The following is a 12,213-nucleotide window of genomic DNA, read 5'->3' as shown; positions in this document are numbered from 1 at the left end:
TCAGGTGCTTCACAGGAATTTTTGGAATGTGGAAGAAAAAAAATGAACATTTAACTTTTTTCACAAAAATGTTACTTTAGACCCAATTTTTTTTTATTTTCACAGGGGTAACAAGAAAAAATGGACCCCAAAATTTGTTGTGCAATTTCCCCTGGGCACGCAGATACCCAATATGTGGGGAAAAAACACTGTTTGGGCGCACGGCAGGGCTCGGAAGGGAAGGAGCGCCATTTGACTTTTTGATTGTAAAATTTGCTTGAATAATTAGCGGACGCCATGTTGCGTTTGGAGAGCCCCTGTGTGCCCAAACATTGGAGCTCCCCCACAAGTGACCCCATTTTGGAAACTAGACCCCCCAAGGCACCTATCTAGATGCATAGTGAGCACTTGGAACCCCCAGGTGCTTCACAAATTGATTCGTAAAAATGAAAAAGTGAAAAAAAAAACACTTTTTCATTTTTATGAATCAATTTGTGAAGCACCTGGGGGTTCCAAGTGCTCACTATGCATCTAGATAGGTGCCTTGGGGGGTCTAGTTTCCAAAATGGGGTCACTTGTGGGGGAGCTCCAATGTTTGGGCACGCAGGGGCTCTCCAAACGCAACATGGCGTCCGCTAACAATTTGAGCCGATTTTCCATTCAATTTGTTAGCGGACACCATGTCGCGTTTGGAGAGCCCGTGATGTGCCTAAACAGTGGAGCTCCCCCACAAGTGACCCCATTTTGGAAACTATACCCCTCAAGGATTTTATTAAGGTGTATAGTGAACATTTTGAACCCAGAGGTACGACACAGAATTTGTTTACATTAGGTCATCATATTGAATAAGTTGTCATTAGTCTTGAGCGCAAGTGCTCGCTACTTGAGTTTGCATCGGGTACTCAGGTATGCACCATGTACAGCGTGTGCTCGAGTGACATGCTCGAGTCCCTGCTCCGCATGTTTCACGGTAATTAGACACCCAAAAAAAACATGCGGGGATCGCTCGTGCATGGCAGGCAATCCCCGTAAAGTTTTTTTGGCCGTGAAGCATATGGGGCAGAGACTCGAGCATGTCACTCAAATACCCACGATACTCAATGCATACCAGAGCACCCGATGCAAACTCAAGTAGCGAGCACTTGCGCTCAACACTAGTCGCCATATCGTCATCTTTTTTTCTTACTATTGAAAAAAAATCCCAACCCCATCACAACCCTAACCCCAACCCTAACCCTAACCCCAGCCCTAACCCTAGCACAACCCTAACCGTAGCACAACCCTAACCGTAGCACAACCCTAACCCTAGCACAACCCTAACCCCAAACCCAGCCCTAACCCTAGCCCAATCCTAACCCAAGAGTTTATTTTTGACGCCGTTCCTCGTGCGGCATAAGTGATTAGACGACTTTATTCTTCGGGTCGGTGTGATTACAGCAATACCAGAATCATATGGGGTTTTTATGACTGACAGCTGTCACACACTAAAAGACACATTTTTTGTAAAATCTAGTTTTTGCATCGCCATATTTTGAGAGCTATAATTTTTCCAGATTTTGGCAGACAGTCATGTGACGGCTCGTTTTTTGCGGGATGAGTTGACGTTGTTATTGGTGCCATTTTCAGGCACGTGACATTTTTGATCGCTTTCTATTCCGATTTTTGGGAGGCAGAATAAACAAAAACCAACAATTCAGGAATTGTTTTTTTTTTGTTTTTTTTTATTCTGTTCCGCGTGTGGTAAAATTGATAAGGTAGCTTTATTCTTCGGGTCAGTACGTTTACAGCGGCACCACATTTATATTATTTTTCTATGTTTTGCACTTTTACATAATAAAAGCAATTTTATAGAAAAAATTATTTTTTAGCATAGCTTTATTCCGAGAGCTATAACTTTTTTATTTTTCGGCTGATGGAGCTGTATGGCAGCTTGTTTTTTGCGGGATGAGATGACGTTTTCAGCGGTACCATTTTAATTTATATTTGTCTTTTTGATCGCGTCTTATTCCATTTTTTGTTTGGCGGTATGGTGATCAAGCATTGTTTTTGCTTCGTTTTTTTTTTTTTTTGACCGTGTTCACTGAAGGGGTTAACTAGTGGGACAATTTTATAGGTCAGGTTGTTCCGGACGCGGCGATACCAAATATGTGTACTTTTATTTATTTATTTTTTTATAATAATATTTATTGATGGGTACATTATATTTTTATTTTTGGTGGATTATTTTTTTTTAATTTTCTTTTTTCACTTTCTGATAGTTTATACACTTTATTACTTTGTCCCACTCTGGGACTTTCACTTTTTTTTCTCTGATCGCCTGCATGGCACAGGAATGCAGCACCATCCCTGTGCTATGCAGGCTGTCAGCGCTGGACAGGGAGAAGACTGTTTGGAGATGCACTGCGCATGTCCAAACAATCTTCCTGCTGTCTGGTGACCCGGATGTTGTCATGACGACATTGGGTCGTCATGGCAACACCCGGGAAGCCTTTGCAGACAGCGCTGGAAGCTGGAAGAGGAGGTGAGTATCTGCGATCACCTCCCCTTGCCCCCGCAATGCTGCGATCGACTGAGATCGCAGCATCGCGGGGGTTAATGTGCTGGGAGCAGTGCAGGACCGCTCCCTGCACATAGTATCGGGTGTCAGCTGTGACAATCAGCTGACACCCGGCGGCGATCGCGCCCGCACAGCCTGTGTGTGCGCGCGATCGCCATGACGTACTAATACGGGTCTGGCTCTTAAGTCCCAGGGCACAGACGCGTATTAGTACATCAAATGTTGTTAAGGGGTTAAAGGGGTTGTGCCTCAAACAAAAGTACATTTTAATCAACAGATCTTGGAATAAAAATAAGTTCCACAATTGGATGTGTTAAAAAAAAATATTCCTGTGCTGAGATAATCTTATAAATGTGCCCCTGCTGTGTACTGTGTAATGGCTGTGTCTGACCGTGCAGGAACATGGTCTGATCATACCACAGCTCCTGGGCAGTGGAGGACGCAAAAGAGTATACAGAGAGGACAGAATGCAAATTATTCTTTCTTGTGAGGTAAAACATTTCCCTGCCTCTTTTTAAACAATATTTTCCTCAAAGAATCATTTGTGATCCCCTGTTATAACGTCTGTATACTTTTTTCTGCCCCCCACCCAGGAGATGTGGTATGATCAGACCATGTTTTGTACACGGTAAGACACAGCCATTACACAGTACACAGCAGGGGCACATTTATAAGATTATCTCAGCACAGGAACATATTTTTAACACATCCAATTGTGGAAGATATTATTCCAGGATCTGTTGATGAAACTGACGAGGGGCCGTACCCCGAAACACAGTGTCCGTAAATTGAGTTTCTGGTTCTGGCCTATATCCTAAGTCATGTGATAAGGCTCGTTAAAGGGTCACTGTTGACTTTTAGAATTGCTACTTCCTGTAGGTGGCACTAGACTTCTAGTCCTCTTCCTCGCTGAAGAGACAATTTGCATATTTCCCAGAGGAGCATTGTGGCTTTAAAAGCCTCCTCACCGTGATGTGCTTAACAAGTCACTCTCCACAAGGAGAAATGTTACCCCTTAGATACCGGTCTGACGCCTCTCACCCAGCCAAACCAGAACTCACACTTTGCACTGACGAGGGGCAGTAGCTCGAAACACAGTGTCTGCATATAGAGTTTCTGGTTCCGGCTTCTATCCTCAGTCACGCGATAAGGCTCGTTAAAGGGTCAATATTGACTTTTAGGATTGCTACTTCCTGTAGGTGGCACTAGAGTTCTAGTCCTCTTCCTCTCTGAAGAGACAATTTGATTAAAATGTGCTTTTGTTTGTGGTACAATCCCTTTTCCATCTCAGAGAAAACTTTCGGCAAGCAATGCATCTTACCATATAACTAAATGTGTAATAGTATATGTGAGAATTTGGCTGTGCTTGCTGGTTCTGATGGTGGCCACGTAACTGCAAGTGTTTGATTTCCATAGTTGTGATTACCTGCCTAATAGATTCTCATTCGATTCTCTTTACTGAGAGAAGTAGATGACAATCTGGTGAACTGATTCACATTACCTTTTTCGGGGTTTGTCTACAGGAACTTCTCTCATGCTTTGACCAATGGAACAGGTGTCAGGAGAAAGACAAAACTAGAGAGGAACAGAGACCCAGTGACTTTCTAGTAAGTGTTTCACAAGTACACACACGACACACCATCAGATTCACCAGGTTTAAGCAGATGTTGTTATAGAAAACTTAGTTTTTGCATCATTTCTTTTATCCTCTTCATCCTCAAAGTACCAGACAAACTGGAAGTTACTCACAAAACACACGGACTGACGGCAGCCATTTTTAGTTGTTATAACTATTCTTATACTTTATCGTCCTATGCTCGTAGATGCATTCTTCACTAAAATCGGGTGCTCAGAAAAGAAAAGAGCAGCGACAGAAAGCTCCACAAATAAATGAAGAGATTTGTAAAATTCCTCAAGTTACAGACTTTCTTTAAAAGAAAATCTACAGAATCTGATCGGCCGACTGAATGTGATGTCAATAACAACAGCGGTGAAAATGTCCATCTCCATCTCACTGCTCTGAGCATGCGGATTATTTCATTGTAGAGCCCCAAACATCTGACGCAGAGCCAGAAAATGTCCATCTCCATCTCACTGCTCTGAGCACGCGGATTATTTCATTGTAGTGCCCCAAACATCTGACGCAGAGCCAGAAAATGTCCATCTCCATCTCACTGCTCTGAGCACGCGGATTATTTCATTGTAGTGCCCCAAACATCTGACGCAGAGCCAGAAAATGTCCATCTCCATCTCACTGCTCTGAGCACGCGGATTATTTCATTGTAGTCCCCCAAACATCTGACGCAGAGCCAGAAAATGTCCATCTCCATCTCACTGCTCTGAGCACGCGGATTATTTCATTGTAGTGCCCCAAACATCTGACGCAGAGCCAGAAAATGTCCATCTCCATCTCACTGCTCTGAGCACGCGGATTATTTCATTGTAGTGCCCCAAACATCTGACGCAGAGCCAGAAAATGTCCATCTCCATCTCACTGCTCTGAGCACGCGGATTATTTCATTGTAGTCCCCCAAACATCTGACGCAGAGCCAGAAAATGTCCATCTCCATCTCACTGCTCTGAGCACGCGGATTATTTCATTGTAGTCCCCCAAACATCTGACGCAGAGCCAGAAAATGTCCATCTCCATCTCACTGCTCTGAGCATGCGGATTATTTCATTGTAGTCCCCCAAACATCTGACGCAGAGCCAGAAAATGTCCATCTCCATCTCACTGCTCTGAGCACGCGGATTATTTCATTGTAGTGCCCCAAACATCTGACGCAGAGCCAGAAAATGTCCATCTCCATCTCACTGCTCTGAGCACGCGGATTATTTCATTGTAGTGCCCCAAACATCTGACGCAGAGCCAGAAAATGTCACTGACGAAATGGCGGGTGCTCGGGAAGGGGTGGAAGCTGCTTCAGAGTTTCCATCAGATATTGGGCTGTGCAAATGGAAAGTGAAAAATTATATTGGCGAGAAGTCTTAAAAAGATCCCTCTACATCAGATGTTTCCAGCTGTGACCAGCTAACATTTATTGTCCGATATGTTTTGCCCACTGGACTCCTTGAAAGATTTCTACAATTCATTCCTGTTATTGGTCACGCTGGCAAACCAACAGCCGAGGTGATTGGTGGTATGCCTTGTAAAAATGGTATTAATATTAAAGATTGTAGGGGTCAGTCTTATGATAATGCTGCCAATATGAGTGGGAAGTACAATGGGGTCCAAGCACATGTTAGGAATTCATTCCCTGTGCGGTCCATTCCCTTAACCTGGCAGGAAAAAATAGTGATGAAACTATTCAAGAGACATAAAGTTGTTCCAAAGTGTTAAAAAATCCGTAGTTTTTTCAACATCTGCTGGTAGAAAAACGAAACCCCCTCTGGTTACCAGTTGTGAAATCGCTTTCTACCACAAGGTGGTCAGCAAGATATGAAGCAGGTTTAGCTTTGTACAAAGGATACAGACAATATGTAATCTTATAGACAGCATGGCTACAGACCCGGACTTCAGTTCATGTAAAGTCTGAGGCTTTGGGTGAGAAATTCACTGAACCTGATTCTCCCTTCATTCTTCTAGTGTGGCATGAGATTTTGGATCGGTTTCATAAAACCAATCTGTCCCTTCAAGAGGCATGGAAATACTGCTGTAGTTTTACTTCAGTCTTTGTTAGACTTTGTCAAAAGTCTGAGAGAAGAATTTGATATATACAGTGGGTACGGAAAGTATTCAGACCCCTTTACATTTTTCACTCTGTTTCATTGCAGCCATTTGGCAAATTCTAAAAAGTTCATTTTTTTTCTCATTAACCCCTTAAGCCCCGCGGGTGGTTTGCACGTTAATAACTGGGCCAATTTTTACAATTCTGACCACTGTCACTTTATGAGGTAATTACTCTGAAACGCTTCAACGGATCCCCCTGATTCTGAGATTGTTTTTTCGTGGCATATTGTACTTCATGATTGTGGAAAAATTTCTTCGATAGCACTTGCGTTTATTTGTGAAAAAAACGGAAATTTGGCGAAAATTTTGAAAATTTTGCAATTTTCAAAATTTGAATTTTTAAGCCCTGAAATCAGAGAGATATGTCACACAAAAGAGTTAATAAATAACATTTCCCACATGTCTACTTTACATCAGCACAATTTTGGAACCAAAATTTTTTTTTGTTAGGGAGCTATAAGGGTTAAAAGTTGACCAGCGATTTCTCATTTTTCCAACAAAATTTATAAAACCATTTTTTTTAGGGACCACATCACATTTGAAGTCACTTGGAGAGGTCTTTATGACAGAAAATACCCAAAAGTGACACCATTCTAAAAACTGCACCCCTCAAGGTGCTCAAAACCACATTCAAGAACTTTATTAACCCTTCAGGTGCTTCACAGGAATTTTTTGAATGTGGAAGAAAAAAAAGTGAAAAAAAAACCACTTTTTCATTTTTACGAATCAATTTGTGAAGCACCTAGGGGTTCCAAGTGCTCACTATGCATCTAGATAGGTGCCTTGGGGGGTCTCGTTTCCAAAATGGGGTCACTTGTGGGGGAGCTCCAATGTTTGGGCACACAGGGACTCTCTAAATGCAACATGGTATCCGCTAACAAATTGAATGGAAAATCGGCTCAAATTGTTAGCGGACACCACATTGCGTTTGGAGAGCCCCTCTGTGCCCAAACTTTGGAGCTCCCCCACAAGTGACCCCATTTTTGAAAATAGACCCCCCAAGGCACCTATCTAGATTCATAGTGAGCACTTGGAACCCCAGGTGCTTCACAAATTGATTCATAAAAATGAAAAAGTGTTTTTTTTTTCACTTTTTCATTTTTACGAATCAATTTGTGAAGCACCTGGGGGTTCCAAGTGCTCACTATGCATCTAGATAGGTGCCTTGGGGGGTCTAGTTTCCAAAATGGGGTCACTTGTGGGGGAGCTCCAATGTTTGGGCACACAGGGGCTCTCCAAACGCAACATGGCGTCCGCTAACAATTTGAGCCGATTTTCCATTCAATTTGTTAGCGGACACCATGTCGCGTTTGGAGAGCCCGTGATGTGCCTAAACAGTGGAGCTCCCCCACAAGTGTCCCCATTTTGGAAACTATACCCCTCAAGGATTTTATTAAGGTGTATAGTGAACATTTTGAACCCAGAGGTACGGCACATTATTTGTTTACATTAGGTCATCATATTGAATAAGTTGTCATTATTCTTGAGCGCAAGTGCTCGCTACTTGAGTTTGCATCGGGTACTCAGGTATGCACCATGTACAGCATGTGCTCGAGTGACATGCTCGAGTCCCTGCTCCGCATGTTTCACGGTTATTAGACACCCAAAAAAAAACATGCGGGGATCGCTCGTGCATGGCAGGCAATCCCCGTAAAGTTTTTTGGCCGCGAAGCATATGGGGCAGAGACTCGAGCATGTCACTCAAATACCCACGATACTCAATGCATACCAGAGCACCCGATGCAAACTCAAGTAGCGAGCACTTGCTCTCAACACTAGTCGCCATATCGTCATCTTTTTTTCTTACTTTTGAAAAAAATCCCAACCCCAGCCCTAACCCTAGCACAACCCTAGCCCTAGCACAACCCTAGCCCCAGCACAACCCTAGCCCCAGCACAACCCTAGCCCCAGCACAACCCTAGCCCCAGCACAACCCTAGCCCCAAACCCAGCCCTAACCCTAGCCCAATCCTAACCCAAGAGTTTATTTTTGACGCCGTTCCTTGTGCGGTATAAGTGATTAGACGACTTTATTCTTCGGGTCGGTGTGATTACAGCAATGCCAGAATCATATGGGGTTTTTATGACTGACAGCTGTCACACACTAAAAGACGCATTTTTTGTAAAATCTAGTTTTTGCATCGCCATATTTTGAGAGCTATAATTTTTCCAGATTTTGGCAGACAGTCATGTGATGGCTCGTTTTTTGCGGGATGACTTGACGTTGTTATTGGTGCCATTTTCAGGCACGTGACATTTTTTGATCGCTTTCTATTCCGATTTTTGGGAGGCAGAATAAACAAAAACCAACAATTCAGGAATTGTTTTTTTTTTTATTATTATTCTGTTCCGCGTGTGGTAAAATTGATGAGGTAGCTTTATTCTTCGGGTCAGTACGTTTACAGCGGTACCACATTTGTATAATTTTTCTATGTTTTGGCGCTTATACACAATAAAAGCTATTTTATAGAAAAAAATATTTTTTACCATTGCTTTATTCTGAGAGCTATAACTTTTTTATTTTTCAGCTGATGGAGCTGTATGGCGGCTTGTTTTTTGTGGGACGAGATGACGTTTTCAGTGGTATCATTTTTATTTATATGCGTCTTTTTGATCGCGTGTTATTCCACTTTTTGTTTGGCGGTATGGTGATAAAGCATTGATTTTTGCTTCGTTTTTTTTTTTTTTTTTTTACCGTGTTCACTGAAGGGGTTAACTAGTGGGACAGTTTTATAGGTCAGGTTGTTCCGGATGCGGCGATACCAAATATGTGTACTTTTATTGTTTTTTTTTAATTTTTTTTATAATAATATTTATTGATGGGTACATTATATTTTTATTTTTGGTGTATTATTTTTTTAATTTTTTTATAATATTTTTGCACATTTTTTTTTTTCTTTCCACTTTCAGACAGTTTGTACACTTTATTACTTTGTCCCACTCTGGGACTTTCACTTTTTTTTTTCTGATCGCCTGCATGGCACAGGAATGGAGCACCATCCCTATGCCATGAAGGCTGTCAGAAGTGCACAGTGTGAAGATTGCTTGGAGATGCACTGCGCATGTCCAAGCAATCTTCCTGCTCTCTGGTGACCCGGATGTTGTCATGACGACATCGGGTCGTCATGGCAACACCCGGGAAGCCGCTGCAGACTGCGCTGGAAGCCGGAAGAGGAGGTGAGTATCGCCGATCACCTCCCCTTGCCCCCGCAATGCCGCGATCGATTTCGATCGACTTCGATCGCAGCATAGCGGGGGTTAATGTGCTGGGAGCAGTGCAGGACCGCTCCCTCCACATAGTACCGGGTGTCAGCTGTGACAATCAGCTGACACCCGGCGGCGATCGCGCCCGCACAGCCTGTGTGCGGGCGCGATCGCGATGACGTACTAATACGGGTCTGGGTCTTAAGTCCCAGGGCACAGACGCGTATTAGTACGTCAGATGTTGTTAAGGGGTTAAAGTACAATCTGCACCCCCATCTTGACTGAAAAAAAAAACAGAAATGTAGACATTTTTGAAAATGTATTAAAAAGGAAAACTGAAATATCACATGGTCATAAGTATTCAGACCCTTTGCTCAGACACTCATATTTAAGTCACATGCTGTCCATTTCCTTGTGATCCTCCTTGAGATGGTTCTACTCCTTCATTGGGTCCAGCTGTGTTTAATTAAACTGATAGGACTTGATTTGGAAAGGCACACACCTGTCTATATAAGACCTCACAGCTCACAGTGCATGTCAGACCAGATGAGAATCATGAGCTCAAAGGAACTGCCCAAGGAGCTCAGAGACAGAATTGTGGCAAGGCACAGACCTGACCAAGGTTACAAAAGAATTTCTGCATTACTCAAGGTTCCTAAGAGCACAGTGGCCTCCATAATCCTTAAATGGAAAAAGTTTGGGACCACCAGAAGCTTTCCTAGACCTGGCCATCCAGCCAAACTGTGCAATTGTGGGAAAAGAGCCTTATTGAGAGAGGTAAAGAAGAACCACAGGATCACTGTGGCTGAGCTCCAGAGATGCAGTAGGGAGATGGGAGAAAGTTCCACAAAGTCAACTATCACTGCAGCCCTCCACCAGTCGGGCCTTTATGGCAGAGTGGCCCGACGGAAGCTTCTCCTCAGTGCAAGACATATGAAAGCCCACATAGAGTTTGCTCAAAAACACATGAAGGACTCCCAGACTAAGAGAAATAAGATAGAAGATAGAAGATAGAACTTTTTTATGATCATCCTAAGCGGTATGTGTGGATAAAACCAGGCACTGCTCATCACCTGCCCAATACAATCCCAACAGGGAAACATGGTGGTGACAGCATCATGCTATGGGGTTGTTTTTCAACTGCAGGGACAGGACGACTGGTTGCAATTGAAGGAAACACGAATGCGGCCAAGTACAGAGATATCCTGGATGAAAACTTCTTCCAGAGTGCTCTGGACCTCAGACTTGGCCGAAGGTTCACCTTCCAACAAGACAATGACCCTAAGCACACAGTTAAAATAACAAAGGAGTGGCTTCAGAACAAATCTGCGACCATTTTTGACTGGCCCAGCCAGAGCCCTGACCTAGACCCAATTGAGCATCTCTGGAGAGACCTGAAAATGGCTGTCCACCAACGTTCACCATCCAACCTGACGGAACTGGAGAGGTTCTGCAAGGGAGAATGGCAGAGGATCCCCAAATCCAGGTGTGAAAAACTTGTTGCATCATTCCCAAGAAAACTCATGGCTGTACTAGCTCAAAAGGGGGCTTCTACTCAATACTGAGCAAAGGGCCAGTTTCTTTGTAGCGCTTGATGGTTTTTGCAACTGCACTTGGGGAAACATTCAAAGTTTGCCCAATTTTTTCTTAAGGTAATGACGGCCACTCGTTTTTCTTTACTTAGCTGCTTTTTTCTTGCCATAATACAAATTCTAACAGTCTATTTAGTAGGACTATCAGCTGTGTATCCACCTGACTTCTGCACAACACAACTGATGGTCCCAACCCCATTTATAAGGCAAGATATCCCACTTATTAAACCTGACAGGGCACACCTGTGAAGTGAAAACCATTTCCGGTGACTACCTCTTGAAGCTCATCAAGAGAATGCCAAGAGTGTGCAAAGCAGTCATCAAAGCTAAAGGTGGCTACTTTGAAGAACCTAGAATATAAGACATATTTTCAGTTGTTTCACACTTTTTTGTTAAGTATATAATTCCACATATGTTAATTCATAGTTTTGATGCCTTCAGTGTGAATGTACAATTTTCATAGTCATGAAAATACAGAAAAATCTTTAAATGAGAAAGTGTGTCCAAACTTTTGGTCTGTACTGTATGACCATGTGATATTTCAGTTTTTCTTTTTTAATAAATTTTCAAAAATTTCTACATTTCTGTTTTTTTCAGTCAAGATGGGGGGCAGAGTGTACTTTAACCCCTTTACAACCCAAGGTGGTTTGCACGTTAATGACCAGGCCAATTTTTACAATTCTGACCACTGTCACTTTATGAGGTAATTACTCTGGAACGCTTCAACGGATCCCCCTGATTCTGAGACTGTTTTTCCATGACATATTGTACTTCATGTTTGTGGTACAATTTCTTCTATATCACTTGCGTTTATTTGTGAAAAAAACGGAAATTTGGCAAAAATTTTGAAAATTTTGCAATTTTCAAAATTTTCATTTTTATGCCCTTAAATCAGAGAGATATGTCACACAAAAGAGTTAATAAATAACATTTCCCACATGTCTACTTTACATCAGCACAATTTTGGAACCAAAATTTTTTTGTTTTATGGAGCTATAAGGGTTAAAAGTTGACCAGTGATTTCTCATTTTTCCAACAAAATTTACAAAACCATTTTTCTAGGGACCACATCCCATTTGAAGTCACTTTGAGAGGTCTTTATGACAGAAAATACCCAAAAGTGACACCATTCTAAAAACTGCAGCCCTCAAG

The 12,213-nt window shown here is 42.5% G+C and overlaps 1 protein-coding gene across 1 annotated transcript in view; it reads left to right on the top strand.

Moving 5' to 3' along the window:
• Positions 1 to 6,247, top strand: part of LOC141205534 (uncharacterized) — a 62,014-nt gene extending 55,767 nt beyond the window's left edge. Inside the window, exons 11-13 of the mRNA XM_073664102.1 lie at positions 4,060 to 4,143; positions 4,360 to 4,438; positions 6,123 to 6,247. Of these exons, the coding sequence (XP_073520203.1) occupies positions 4,060 to 4,143; positions 4,360 to 4,438; positions 6,123 to 6,247 (288 nt within the window). The remainder of the gene's footprint in view (positions 1 to 4,059; positions 4,144 to 4,359; positions 4,439 to 6,122) is intronic.
• The last annotated feature ends 5,966 nt before the right edge of the window (positions 6,248 to 12,213 follow it).

The sequence above is a fragment of the Phyllobates terribilis genome, unplaced genomic scaffold, assembly GCF_046119375.1.
Source record: "Phyllobates terribilis strain yellow unplaced genomic scaffold, ASM4611937v1 Scaffold_140__1_contigs__length_4765195, whole genome shotgun sequence".
In the NCBI taxonomy this organism is placed as follows: Eukaryota; Metazoa; Chordata; class Amphibia; order Anura; family Dendrobatidae; genus Phyllobates; species Phyllobates terribilis.
Note: the sequence above shows the minus strand (reverse complement) of the source record. Positions and strands in the feature narration are given on the sequence as shown.